General features: G+C 47.5%; 3 protein-coding genes across 3 annotated transcripts; all 3 read right to left on the bottom strand.

Annotated features, from left to right (window-relative positions):
* Positions 1-515: 515 nt before the first annotated feature.
* Positions 516-1,799, bottom strand: POJ06DRAFT_297808 (Aldo/keto reductase; the record flags this gene model as incomplete). Its single annotated transcript, XM_056190628.1, has 5 exons — positions 1,477-1,799; positions 1,249-1,423; positions 805-1,188; positions 578-765; positions 516-539 (listed from the first exon to the last, which is right to left on the bottom strand). The coding sequence occupies exons 1-5, from the start codon at positions 1,642-1,644 to the stop codon at positions 516-518; spliced, it is 939 nt and encodes a 312-aa protein (XP_056039991.1). The 5' UTR covers positions 1,645-1,799.
* Positions 1,800-2,237: 438 nt separating this feature from the next.
* Positions 2,238-3,638, bottom strand: POJ06DRAFT_241565 (major facilitator superfamily domain-containing protein; the record flags this gene model as incomplete). The annotated part of the gene is made up of 3 exons (XM_056186143.1): positions 2,238-3,062; positions 3,128-3,332; positions 3,376-3,638. The coding sequence occupies 3 exons, from the start codon at positions 3,636-3,638 to the stop codon at positions 2,238-2,240; spliced, it is 1,293 nt and encodes a 430-aa protein (XP_056039990.1).
* A 7,536-nt stretch (positions 3,639-11,174) lies between these two features.
* On the bottom strand, positions 11,175-13,238 carry POJ06DRAFT_46919 (putative AMP-binding enzyme). Its single transcript, XM_056191088.1, has 4 exons — positions 13,023-13,238; positions 12,829-12,966; positions 11,697-12,776; positions 11,175-11,647 (listed from the first exon to the last, which is right to left on the bottom strand). The coding sequence occupies exons 1-4, from the start codon at positions 13,092-13,094 to the stop codon at positions 11,327-11,329; spliced, it is 1,611 nt and encodes a 536-aa protein (XP_056039989.1). The 5' UTR covers positions 13,095-13,238; the 3' UTR covers positions 11,175-11,326.
* Positions 13,239-13,243: the final 5 nt, after the last annotated feature.

The following is a 13,243-nucleotide window of genomic DNA, read 5'->3' as shown; positions in this document are numbered from 1 at the left end:
GCCGTATTGAAACACACAATAATGATTCATTAACAAAACTATAGTCTTAATGCACCATATAACATTCCTCGTAGTACTTGTAGGCTTGGGAGCGTTGTGTACAAGAAAATCATTTAGACACCATTTAGATCGCTTAATTATTGATAATAGGTGTACAAAATTTAACATCCAATAAGTCGATTTCAGTGGTCCGGTATTACCAGTCAATAAGGCGACCCTATTGGGCCGGTAGTGTAAAATAAGTATCTAATCCTAATGTCATGGCTCAAGGCTGTATGTTTCTGACGAGTAGGAGTCTACAAGAGATTCGATAAGGAGACAAAAAAAAGAAGAGAAGGAGGCGGAAAAACTTCGTGTGCAGCGAGCCAATGAGAGAAGGCCTAGGCGTAGCTGAGCCCACTTTCGGCCGCAGCACAGGGACAGTGTTTGCACCGGTCGGTAGGCGGTAGCCGGCAGGATGCTTAAAGAGTCTCCGGAACCAGAACTGCCTTTGGTTGGTAAAGTTCCTCTAGATATTACTCTTCCTCGTCACTCAATAACTTCCCCCTCGCTGTAATTGCTTTTCCAGTCTTTCAACTCTGCTGAAGCCGATAATGGGGCTCGTGACGCGCCTGTTGATCCAGGCAAGAGCGACGTGAGCCATCGGCCAGCCGCGCTTTTCCCCAATCTCAACGACCCGCTTTATGATGGTCAGATCTGGTTCTCCTATCCCAGTAGATCGCGGGGTCTGCTTCTCCAACTCGCTTCTCGGTGTTGAGCCAAATTCTGATGGTGGTCTCGCCACGTGACCTCAAGGTATCAAACCAACACCAGTATCGTTGCAGAACCGGATCATCTCTCGCTCTTCTTCGCGATACAGTAAGTTGTATTGATTTTGCATACTAATGAACTTCGTCCAGCCATTGAATTCAGCACAGAACTGCATGCCAGCAAATTGTGTTGCCCACATGCTGCTCGCACCGATATAACGGACCTTTCCCGATTGGACAAGGTCGTGTAGGGCCTTCATTGTTTCTTCAATTGGAGTAGTTGAGTCGAAGCGGTGGATCTGTAACAGGTCGATATAGTCCGTGTCTAGTCGCTTAAGAGATGCCTCAACTTGATTGAAGATCGCGGTGCGGGATAAGCCAAACTGGTTCTGATAGTCCTTAGATTTCTCCATGTCCCTCATGTACCAGTGCAGTGTCTCTATGAATGTTATTAGTCAATCAACACTGCAGGAAGAAACAACATTATGAAGAATAGTACCCGGTTCTCCAACGGCCCAGAAGCACTTCGTGATGATGACAACCTTCTTGCGAGGAATAGAGTACGTCTTAAGGGCTTTACCAACAATTACCTCAGAAGCTCCGTTACAGTAGCAATTAGCCGTATCCCAAGTATTGAGACCTCGGTCATAGGCTGCCTTGAGGAGTGGGAGTGCCTAACGTTGTTGTTAGCGAGTAACAATACAGACTACTATCATCAGGCCTTTACCTCTTCTTCGCCAACAGTCCATGACATGGACATGGTCTTCGGATCACCAAAGCTCATACAGCCAAAGATAGGTACCGACACTCTCAAACCACTGTTGCCTAGCCTTCGATACTCACATTTGGAATTCTCCACGGACTTCTTCAAACGAGCTGAAATCTCTGAAGACATCTCTATTCGTTGCTCGAATCTGTTATTACTCTCTGAATGGGCGATGGATGGCTGGTAATGGGAAAGAGGAACGTGTCACGCGTAAGGAATGGATCTAGAAACCCACAAAATCAAGACAGCAACAGACCGCTAATTTATGTCTGTGACCATGCCGACGTCTTGCCCTCGGTGCTTTACATTTCCCTACGTAATCTAATACTGACGTAAAGGTGGATAGTGCTCGCGATGGAACGCTCGATATGGCTGGGTCCGTATCGCTCGAAACTATGTTTCTACCAACTGGTTGATAGCGCATACTTTGGCATTAGACCGTAAGCCACCTGCATTAACGCATGCGCGTAACCGGCTACTCACTGAATTTCAGAAGGCGCGACACTCTTCGGAGATGATTACTTTATGCCTTGTCACCACACGTACACATGAGAACAATCAATACCTAGGAACGAGGGCATGAAGAAACATCCTACACCGAACATATAGTTTACCCACACAGAAACAAAAGAGAGAGGAAGAAAGAAAGAGCTGAAATTGATAGCCGAATTAATATGTTCTAATCGATGGTTTGCTGTATTAGACACTATTTTACAATTTCATTATAGATCCAATTGAAATCTAGGATGAGTCCTAATCTTCTCGCCATATTTAATAAAGAAACAAACAACCGGAATTAATGCAAGCGCCACAAATGCAAGCAAGCTACTACTCCATCCCACCCCTAACGCATTTTCCAGCTTCAGACCACATAAGGAGAGAAACGCACCTCCAAGACTCCTGAAAACAATATTTGCGGCCGTCGCGCTTGCGGCATAGATTGTGAAAGCGTCGACGAGATATGTACTTACTGGCACAAAGATCGTTATCATTCCCATTCCTATGAACGCCATGCCTATGATTGGAGCGAACCAGAAAACTTTGTACTCGGCAGTCCACCCATACCATAGCAAACCAATCGGTAACAACGAACCACCGACGAGCACAGGCACGAGGCGGTATTCCGGTTTCATCTCACCGTCTTTGGACATTTTTTTTACTATCAAATCCGAGGCCGCACCGAAAAATATGAGGCCAAGGAATTGGCCGGCGCCAATGCCTAGGTAGGTTAAGCCGACGTTGTTTGAACTGATGCCATACTGCTGTTCGAATACAACCGTCATTGTTGTGAATAGAAGATATAAAATACCATAGGCGATGGCGGTGTAGATGGACAGTCCAAGCACGATCGGTGAAAACAATAGCAATTTTGTTGGCCGAAGTATCGACGTGAAGAATAAGTTCGCCGGAGATTTTGTTGATTTTAAGCCTGATTCGAACTTCTCATTAGGCATTGATTTGCGTAACTTTTGGACCCTCCTTTTTAATATGGCCGGAGGATATGTTTCTCGTTGGATGATGAGACTCAAAATGTAAACCACACCAGTCTACATGAACGAGTTTCTGGTTAAAAGTGGTCAAAGCACAGAGGTCAAATCACCGGCATACTTACTACTATGCATAAGAACCAAAAATCCCACCTCCAGCCTAGAGCATCAGATAGGTATCCTCCTGCGATCGGACCGATGCTAGGTCCGATTAAAATCGGCAATGTCCAAATTGCCATCACCTTTCCACGCTCTCTCTGGCTGAAACAATCTGCGATACTTCCTGGACCGACAGTCAGTGGACCAGAACCCCCAACGCCGGCTAGAAAACTAGCGGCCCAAGTTCAGCAAGGTCCAACCAAGTAACTTGTACGCGAGAAAATAAATTCCAAACTGATTCAGATCTGGCTTGTCCGTTATGGCGGCGTGGGAAGCTGGAACACTGTGAACGTTCGCTGGAATTCCCAAGGTTTCGAAATCATCCGGGTTGGTCCGAGTCACGATAGCGTCATTCTCGGTGACATGGACATATCTCAACTGCTGGTTGACCGAGGAGCGACCATAAAAAGCCTGGACGCGCACAGGACAAAACTCAACGACTTGATCGTCGTGATTTCTCTCGTAGTGTGTCCGCATGGCGTCCTTGGACCGGACACACCTGTGTTTGAGCACACTCTCGCAGAGTACGCATTTGTACCCGTCGAGGACAGAAATCCCATCGATCGCAGCCTGGCCAGGCCTAAACGCGTCTAACGCAAAGGTCTCGGTCCAGAGTATGTGTCGTCGGATTGACCAAGTTCTTCCTCAACTAAGTCATCCCACACAATTGCGAGATGGGGCCTGATCTTGTACGATCGAATGGTGTTGAACATCGCACTTTCGTCTGCAATCTTCAGCTTGTGAACATTGGTGAGATGGGACGTGGTCATAGACTTATCCACAAATAACCCTGACCCTAACCTAACGATATATACGGATCATAAGAACCTTGAATATTTCACCACACGACGTCTCCTTTCCAAACGACAGCTTCGCTGGTCCGAGACACTCGGTAACTTCGCCTTCACCTTGGTGTTCCGAAAAGGTTCACAGAATGGCCGTGCAGATGCACTATCCCGACAAGAGGACGACACAGCCGACAGCGACGTTGGAATCTTAATTCAACAGCCCTACGTCGTTCGTACCGCAATGATGCTTAGCCCCGTTCAATTGATGGCAACTCATGATCTCGAAATCGAAACGCGCACTCGCGCTGCTATACAGAACGACCCGGAAATTATGCAGCTAATCGACGCAATCGAGAGAAACGACCAGACCGAAGATCTTAGTGGCTACACGCTAGTTAATGGTTTACTTTACCGAAATGAACGGCTTTGGATTCCCAACGACGAACAACTCAAAACAGACCTATTGACACAACACCACGATACTGAGGTAGCTGGACACCCTGGGCGGCTACGCACCTACGACCTGGTACGGCGCAACTACTACTGGCCAAGCATGCGGGCCTTTGTCAATCGATTTGTGCACTCCTGTGCAACTTGTCAACGCGCTAAGGTGCCTCGGCGACTACCCTATGGGACCCTTCAGTCACTTGCCGTTCCGGAACGTCCTTGGCTCTCTATCACAATGGATCTAATTACCGACTTACCCCCGACTGACCAGTACGATTCAATCCTGGTCGTGGTTGATCGGTTCACGAAAATGGCTCATTTTCTGCCAACGCAAAAGACTTTGGACGCTCCAGGCTTGGCGGATATCTTCATCCGACATATCTTTTCCCTTCACGGTGCTCCCCAAGAGATCATCTCCGACAGAGGGGCGCAAATTATTGCTAGTTTCTGGCGTTCTTTCCTCAGCGGTCTCAAGATCAAGGCTCGCTTTTCGACTGCGTTTCATCCTCAAACAGATGGACAGACAGAACGCGTGAACCAGACCTTAGAGCAGTACTTGCGCGTTTATACGAATCGACAACAGGATGATTGGGTCGACCTTTTACCTATCGCAGAATTCGTCTACAACAATAGTCGCAGTGCCACCACCGAAATGACCCCGTTCTATGCTTCGCTCGGTTACCATCCGACTTTCAGCTTCGATCTTCCCTCCGGCACCGCGACAGTACCCGTTACAGACCGCCATATCGAGCTTGCTCGTATCCATGCCGATTACAGTCATCCATGAAGTTAGCTCAGGAAGACCATGGCCGCTACTATAATCGCAGACGAACTCCAAAAACATTCGAAGTTGGCGATCAAGTTCTCTTATCGACTCGAAATTTGAAACTGAAAGATGCGTCACGCCGACTAAGCGCCCGGTATATTGGTCCGTTTCCCATCACCGCGCGCATTGGCCAACAGGCATATCGATTATCACTCCCGTCCACGATGCACATCCACTGTTGAAAATGTGAATGCGCAAGTGGAAGTGTGAACTAGAGAAGGGGTTGGTGAGTCTCTGGATGATTGAAATGTACAATCTATGTCCAGTCTCAAGGGATTGACTATCTACTTATATAGTTGAGACTGTGCCTGATTACTAAGGCATGAACAGTAGAATACTGTAGAATCATATTACGTAATCAGGATAGCGTGATTTAACACGTCATCTCAACCCCCGCATCTGGAATATTCTAGTGTGCACTATGCACCTATAGTATATTCTATCGTAGATGCTTCTGACAAATCATTTGTCAGTATCTGTCAGGATTTGTCAGCTGTAGACGTGTGACTCTTCGAGCTGTCTACTGTAGCTGGAAGGTTGATTCTCAACACTCCCCCTCAACCACAAGCTACAGTAAACTGGTATGCCCTGTGAGATATCGGTTGATCTTCATCAATCCACAACGTATTCCACGTCTCGTTACTCAAACCTTTTGTGGATTCCGATCTCCCTCGACCAGAGGCCGCCCCGCTTCCGCCGATTACCGTGGAAGGTGTCTTGGAATACGAAGTCGATGAAATTCTTGAAGATTACTTACAAATCAACCGATGCAATGATTGCAGACATCCTGACCAAGCCCCTGGGTGGCCCGAAGTTTAGTCGTTTCGCACGAGAGATGGGACTGCGAGCTTAAAGAATTTGAGAATTCAGGTAACATAGAATCACATTTTAGAAGGGACCCTGGTTTGGGTACAAAAACAAGAGAAAGGAACATAAAAGAACACAAAACATGTATATGTCTATATTACACTATTATATTGATTTGTTAAGCTGCTATTTTTATGATGTATGTGATTTAGTTTCTCAGTGTAACAGGTATGTTGAAAAAGCAACTATAACTTCAGAATAAGCTAAGTAAAATGTGTAAGCTATAAAGTTCATGCTAAGGTATATGGAGTAATACTAAAAGGAGGAGGACACGTCATGAGAGTTGATAGTAAGAGTGCGAAGTGCGGAAGTGGTCTTATGAGCTCAGCCACCAAAGCTAAATATTGCTTATGCACACGTCACTCAGGTACGATCAAAGGTATTATCGTTACTAAGGATAATAGCCCGTACCCAACGAGAAACTTGACGTTATAGTCCTGCTCGCGTTACTTCATCAAGGGTTGTCGTATGACACATGAGCAATTTTCTTATGAGATTGTCTCACAATTACGTATGACATATGAGCTGATCCTCCTAAAAGAAGAATAGTCTGAGGGATTTTACCTAAGTTGAGTAGACTATTTTCACATGAGAAATTTAGAGTAACCTCATGTGAAGAATCACTTCTTGTTGAGGATTAGACACAAATCATACGTTACACAGTATATATATAGATCATAATTACCTTGGATAAGATAGTTAGTTGATCAAGCAATCATAACTACTGATATCCAACAACCCCTTTCAAATAAGTTCTAGTCGAACTTACCTTTCACTGTGCCTTACACTATCGCGCTATCAATTTTTTTCAGGTTATGAGCCCTGGCGATATGGCAACAACAAATCAAGTTCTCTTCTCTAAGTCTGGCTATTACGGAGATTTTCCCAAGCTGAAGGGAGAGGACAATTACCTCTCCTGGAAGCAAAGCGTGCTCCTCCATCTTCGTGCTTTCCAACTAGCTGAAGCTCTGGAATATACGGAGACAGTTGCTAATCTCTCTGAAGAAAAGCTGAAGAAGAACAACAATGCACTCTCATGCTTGTTAATCAACATGGAGAGTGCATACCAGAAGATCCATCTCACAGCGACTAAGGCTAGTGATGTTTGGCGAGCGCTAGAGGACCAGTTTGCCATGATCTGGGCGGCATCAAAGCCTAGATTAATGTGCAAGCTATACTCGACCAAGATGGGAATGGACATGACCCTCGAAGCACATTTTCAACAACTGTCTCACATCAGAGATCAGTTGAATGTGGCCGGACAAACTGTCGACGAGCCCATGTTTGTCGAGGTCTTTCTCCGCTCACTGACCTCCTTCTACAGTGATGCACTTCCTTCCCTTCTCTCCAATCCGAATATGCCGGTGGGTGACGTCTTTAAGGCTCTTACCCATTTCCGACTTCAGCGCGAGGCCTTGACGGAAGGTTCAACTGATGCAGCCTACAATGTGTCAGTTAGCCAGGAGTCACACAATCATCAAAAATCTTCTTCAAACAAATGGAAGAAATTCCAGGGACGAAAGAACCAGAGGTTGGCTAAGAAAGGTCTTCAGTGTACGCACTGCGGCCAGAGATACCATGAAGCAAAAGACTGTCGCATCAAGAAGTACCAGCTTCGGCAGGTACAAGGTATGCAACAGAAAGCCAACGTTGCTACTATCAAGAACAACTCCGAGAAAAACCAGAAGGTCACGGCCTTCTCGTGTGAATTGGATCCTGAGTTTGTTGCTGCTGTGTGTGGGTTGTCAAACCCCACCAAAATGGCCGATAAGCCCACTTCGCGTACTTTGATAACCGGGATAAAGAGGCAGTGATTGTTCCGGGACACTCACTAAATCTATTGTGGTTCACTGATCCCAATAAATTCAGTGAACTGTTAGGCTTGCCTTTCACCTGTTAGAACGCCTGTTTGTCTATGCGCACTGAGCAGGCATACTTACCATCATCTTTCTGGTAAGCTACTTTTATCTAGTGACCACGTCACTGGACACTGTAGGAGGAAGGGCACTGAGGGTGCCTGACGTCAATTTAGCTCCCTAAACCTTCTCCCTATAAACATCATTGGTGTGCCTCAATGGACACCAAATACAATTTGAACATGGAGTTCTTGGACTCCGCCGCTACGATCCTGTCATCAATCCCCACTGTACTCAAACAACAATTCTCAACAGTAGTTGCATAATTTTGGCAGATTTGCATTATGGGATCCTAACATCTGACCACTGGGAGACTTACGCCTTCATGTTCGAAGAATTTGGCTTCGAAGTAATTGAATCTGTTACCAATGAATATATTTCCAGGGTGACGAGCATTAACTTGCAAGGAAATATTGGAGGACCTGAGAACTTGGTATTCTGGGCTAGAGGAGGATCTCCTAGAAAATGTCAGTCCAGAAGAGAGGACCAGGGAAGCACGGTTGGCATCAGGCATCAGTCAAGCAATCCGTACTACTTGGCAGATTGAATGTTAAATTTGTGATGAAAGATAAAATACGTAGTTAGTTTCGTTCCTAATAATGTCTAGAGTTTGGTCTTGGAAGCTGACCGCCGAGCCAATCCAGTACTTCTGCCAATGTTGCACTAATCCAAAAAGGCATAGCCGGCTTTTAAATTTCTTAGCCCAAAAAAACGTGGGCCACTTTGAAGGTATTCCATGATTGTCGAATCTTAAAGAAGTCATGGCAGTAGGCTAGGTACGACATGCGATGACATTTTTGATATTATCATTGTTATGAAACTTTCAGTGACAGTTTTGATATGATCCCTAAATATAATCATGTCATTGACGTCACTTGCATCGTCATTCTAGCCCTAGTCACTTAATTTCGTTTATAGAAGCTCGTTTGTTATCTCTCAGTGGCGCAGGGACTTAATCTTGCCAAATGGTGACGACGTTTGTTATTTGATTACCTGCCGACCCAGGGTTGGCAGACACAAGGGAAGAGCGGCTTGGTATGATGGGTCCGTGGCCGGCAACCTCCACTGGCGGACCTTGGGAAGGTACACGTGACACGAATAACTAGCAAAAGAAGCCAGTATGATCAGTAAGAGTCAACTCTCGTTAAGCCGATGTAATCTGGGCATCAATGCTTGATCGTAATACCGAGGTACTAAATTTCTTTAGGAAGGCAATCGTTATAACGAACTGATTTTTCACCAATTTTTTGAATTACGGCACCAGATTTTATCGCTATATCGGGGATTTAGTATCGTTATAGCGAGGTTTGACCGTTTGATTGTAATATTGGTTGGAGCTCAGTCACCGACTTTACGCTACCTACCGAATCGACTTCGACGGCTGGTGGGTAGGTCCATTTTGGCCTTCCTGGACGAATTGGTGGATTGCGACATTATTGAATTGCAACTCGTTCAGAGCCACCCCTTTCTGACGCCAGCGGCTGCGTAGAGGTAATCCATCAAAAATGCTCTGGGTTGGTACGCCGCGATACCGTTTGAGATCGCAGCCATGGCGTATTCGCAGATACCGTAGCGCGCAACACCGAATTTTTGCGCCGCCATTGGACATATGAGCGATGGCCCTTTCTCGAGATGATCTTCAATTTCTGGATGAAGCAGTCCGGAAATTCGTTTATAAGAATCTGTACTCTGATCTGACAGTGTACACATCCAACCTCCATGGGATGTTGCATCCTGTCGATGCATTAAGAACTGTGGTCAGGCTTGGGATGGCGCTAATTCACCATGGAAAAGATATGTATTGTCACCATGTTGCAAGGTAAAAAGCGCAAGGATGAAAGTCTTTCAAATGTAATCCTAATCAATGAGCAGGTTCTACTCCCTGGACAAATCCCGATGCTTACCTTTCATTTTTTTTGCAAGAGCAAGAAAATTCTCAGCTAACAGGCTTGCTAGATCAGGTCTAACGCCAACTGGAGTTTACATAATAACAGTTGGAGCAGCTCACTTGAATATTGAGCCTGTTTCAGCTGCAGTGGTGTCTCAAATACAGCAGAAGGTAGTCCATTACAAGAAGTGCCGTGCCAATTGGGAGGACGTAGTTTCCTCTATCCTTGCAACCTGTGGGCCTGAGTTAAGATTCTGCCTCCGTTAAGTCAGTTACCAGAATGATAAGAAAGAGTGATTTTGTGGTGACGTTGATTACATATTTTCTAGTTGCTGAGAAGGAACGAAGCACCAGTTTGCTGTGGTTAAGGTCTTCCAAGATGTGGAATATGCTGATAATCAAAATGAGCTCTATGGGCGTGTGCAATGGCTGAGCAGTCGAGAGTCTAGCTAGTTCGCATCAACCTCACTGACATTGAATGTACTGTGGCAATTAATAGGTTTACTCAACATGAATATACTAGAAATCGGAAATTGGGTTGACTGTGACCCCCTATCGTATTAGTGACTGTACCGAAGCAACTCGCTATACAGTGCCGACTAGCTCATAGACAGCTACTCTGAAGGTACTATAAAGTAAAGTCTCTCCCAGGGATTTGGTTACTGAGTATGGTATCATTAATAATGACCAAGCCACTTTGTCAAGTCGCTGCACAGTGAGCTGAAATAATATAAGAAAGCATCACGTCTTAGTGGAAAACAAAAACACAGTCTATCACGTAATGGACTACACAACAGCCAAGACAGCCATACGCCAGGCCTAGGTCCAGCTGTCCGCGGTCGAGAAAAACTACTAGCTCTTGTTCGACGACAAGGACAAGATCTACGTTCCACCACGATCTCGCCGACCGCTCGTGCACGGCCACATCCGACAATTATCGCATGCGCAACCTCGCCCCGTTCGAACCGACGATAGCCAACACGGTCCTGATGTCAATCATGCATGTAAAATCCGTCGACCTCCACGAAGTCTACTCTCTGTATCTCGTCGTCATAAACGCGCCGTTCCGCATTCTCGCGCGCTCGTCAAACTTGATGTACATGGGCGCAGACGAGCGGGGCGGGCAATGAGGTGGGCTCAGGAGATCGCCCGAGTGACACGACGTCGTCGGTCCTCGACTCGCAAAACCGATCGCAAAGTGAGCGGCGGAAAAGGAGCTGACAGCGGAGACGAACAGCCTTGCAAACGACAACTACCACGGGCGACTTAACGATATCTCGATATCTTGTTCATCACACTCGGGCTCGACAATCAGGAGACCGCGATTAAGCACGTCGAGGCCAGGCAATTGCTCGACTTTCTTGAGCTCCTTCCAGGATAACAGCGTCAGTCGTGTACCTTTAAATTGAGATTGTATTTGCTGCTATAGAAACTTATGAGTTTATTCGACGCCTATATGACTCTCGCAGTACAGTCTTGAGTATCTTGCCGGTCGAGGTTTTTGCGATAACGTCCACAAACTCGACGCCCCCATCCAACGCCTTGAAATTCGCCAGCCGCTCACGCATCCAGACGTGAACGTCGGATTCGGTGAGTGACGACTCCGCCCGCACGATATATGCGCGCGGGACCTCGCTCGATTCGCCACCCGGCGTCACTCCAATCACGGCCGCGTCTGCGACGCTGCTGTGCGCGAGCAGCGTCGCCTCTATCTCGGACGGCGACACTTGCCAACAGCGCACCTTTATAAGGTCCTACACAGTGTTAGCCCGTCCGTTCCCCACGAAAGAATGGGTTCTGTACCTTGATGCGACTGATTATATACCAAACCCCGTCGCGGCAATACCCAATGTCGCCAGTTCGATAAAAGTCGTTGTCATCGAACGCGGCCGCAGTCTCATTCGGCATGTCCAGGTAGCACCGCATGCGCATCGGACTGCGAATGCATATCTCGCCCGACGCGCCGGTCGCGATCGCGTCGACAATCTCCTGACCCTGGTCGTCGACAATTTTCGCCTCGACAAACGGCAAAAGCATGCCGACCGAGCCGGCAACGCCCCGGGCTGGCGCTTTAAACGTCGACACCCACCCGAGCTCGGTCATGCCCCAGACTTGCGCAATACAACCCGCTGGATGAATCAGGTCCTCGAACGCGCGGTGGATCGACGCCTCCAGGGGCGACCCGGCAGACCAGACCCATCGAAGTGACCGGAGGGGACCCGACGCGTCTGCCGGCGACAGGCTCTTGACGAACTGCGTGATCATGGCCGGTACCATCGGCGCTTCAGTGATCTGGTGGTCTTGCACGGCGCGGATGAAGGCAGCAAGCAAGAACCGACCCATAACATACGTCGTCACCCCGTTACGGAATGGACCGACGTGAGAAAGCGGGGATGCGAACGCGTGGAACTGCGGGAGGCATATTAAACGCGACACCGGATAATCCTTATGGGGGCCGACTTGGATCACGCTGTCGTTTAATGCGAGCGCCTGGTGCGAGACCGCAGCGGCCTTGTGCAAACCTGTTGTGCCACTCGTAGACATGAGGACCGCTATAGTTTCCTGTGCTGTCTGGCCATCGTCGAACTTGTTCCAGTCCCGTTCGCCGTGCAAAAGTAGCTCTGTCCACGACCGTAAACCTGCTGGGGTTGGCGATTGCTTTTGCGGTTTGAACGGATCGAACACTAGAATGTTGTTGCGCGGAACACCAACCTCGTCAGCAGCCTTCAAGACCGGCTCCAGGCACTCTGGCATGCTGATAACAAGCCGAACTTCGGTCACCCGGAAGTGATGAATGAGTTCGGCCGAAGTGTAGGCGGGGTTTGAACCAGCGAACCGGCCACCGACTCCGATGACGGCGAAAAAAAGGACAGTGTAATATATCTTTTTCCCCCCTCAGTTAGCCCGTCGCTATTGCACGTGAACAGAAACATACGTCGTTGAAGCTGTGGACGAGGACAGTGTCGCCTGACCTAATGCCCAGTGCGTGCAGGCCGGCAATTACTCTTCTGATTTCTGTTACCGTCTGCCGGGTTGAAAGACATCGCCACGGTGCTGCCGCGTCCACAAGAATCTAAACGTCGTAAGTAAAATTTATATGATTTCCGCACACGTTTCGTGTCTGCATACAGGCCTGTCTAGGTCGTCAGTGTGGGCGAACGTATACGTGAGGAGATCCTCTGTCGGCGCCTTAAGGTTCATGGCGTTCTTGTCGATTTGAGACCTGTTTCTTCCGAGCACTAAGTATATCTAGGCCTCAGCGCATTTATCTTTTGTCGACCGAACTGCATCGTGTCCTGAGGGCATTCATGGGTACATTCTTGGTGACGGCGTCGCGGCAGTAGGGTCCT

This window comes from Lipomyces tetrasporus (assembly GCF_029532465.1).
Source record: "Lipomyces tetrasporus strain NRRL Y-64009 chromosome Unknown POJ06scaffold_14, whole genome shotgun sequence".
NCBI classification, from domain to species: domain Eukaryota; kingdom Fungi; phylum Ascomycota; class Lipomycetes; order Lipomycetales; family Lipomycetaceae; genus Lipomyces; species Lipomyces tetrasporus.
The sequence above is the reverse complement of the archived record's forward strand: the minus strand, read 5'-3'. Positions and strand labels throughout refer to the sequence as shown.

Bases quoted from the DNA above. Each gene is read 5' to 3' on its own strand.
- POJ06DRAFT_46919 (XM_056191088.1), bottom strand. From the start codon at position 13,094: ATGAACCTTAAGGCGCCGACAGAGGATCTCCTCACGTATACGTTCGCC. The intron at 12,967-13,022 runs GTATGCAGACAC...TACGACGTTTAG, and splicing joins CTGACGACCTAGACAGGCCT to ATTCTTGTGGACGCGGCAGC. The intron at 12,777-12,828 runs GTATGTTTCTGT...GGGGGGAAAAAG, and splicing joins TCGTCCACAGCTTCAACGAC to ATATATTACACTGTCCTTTT.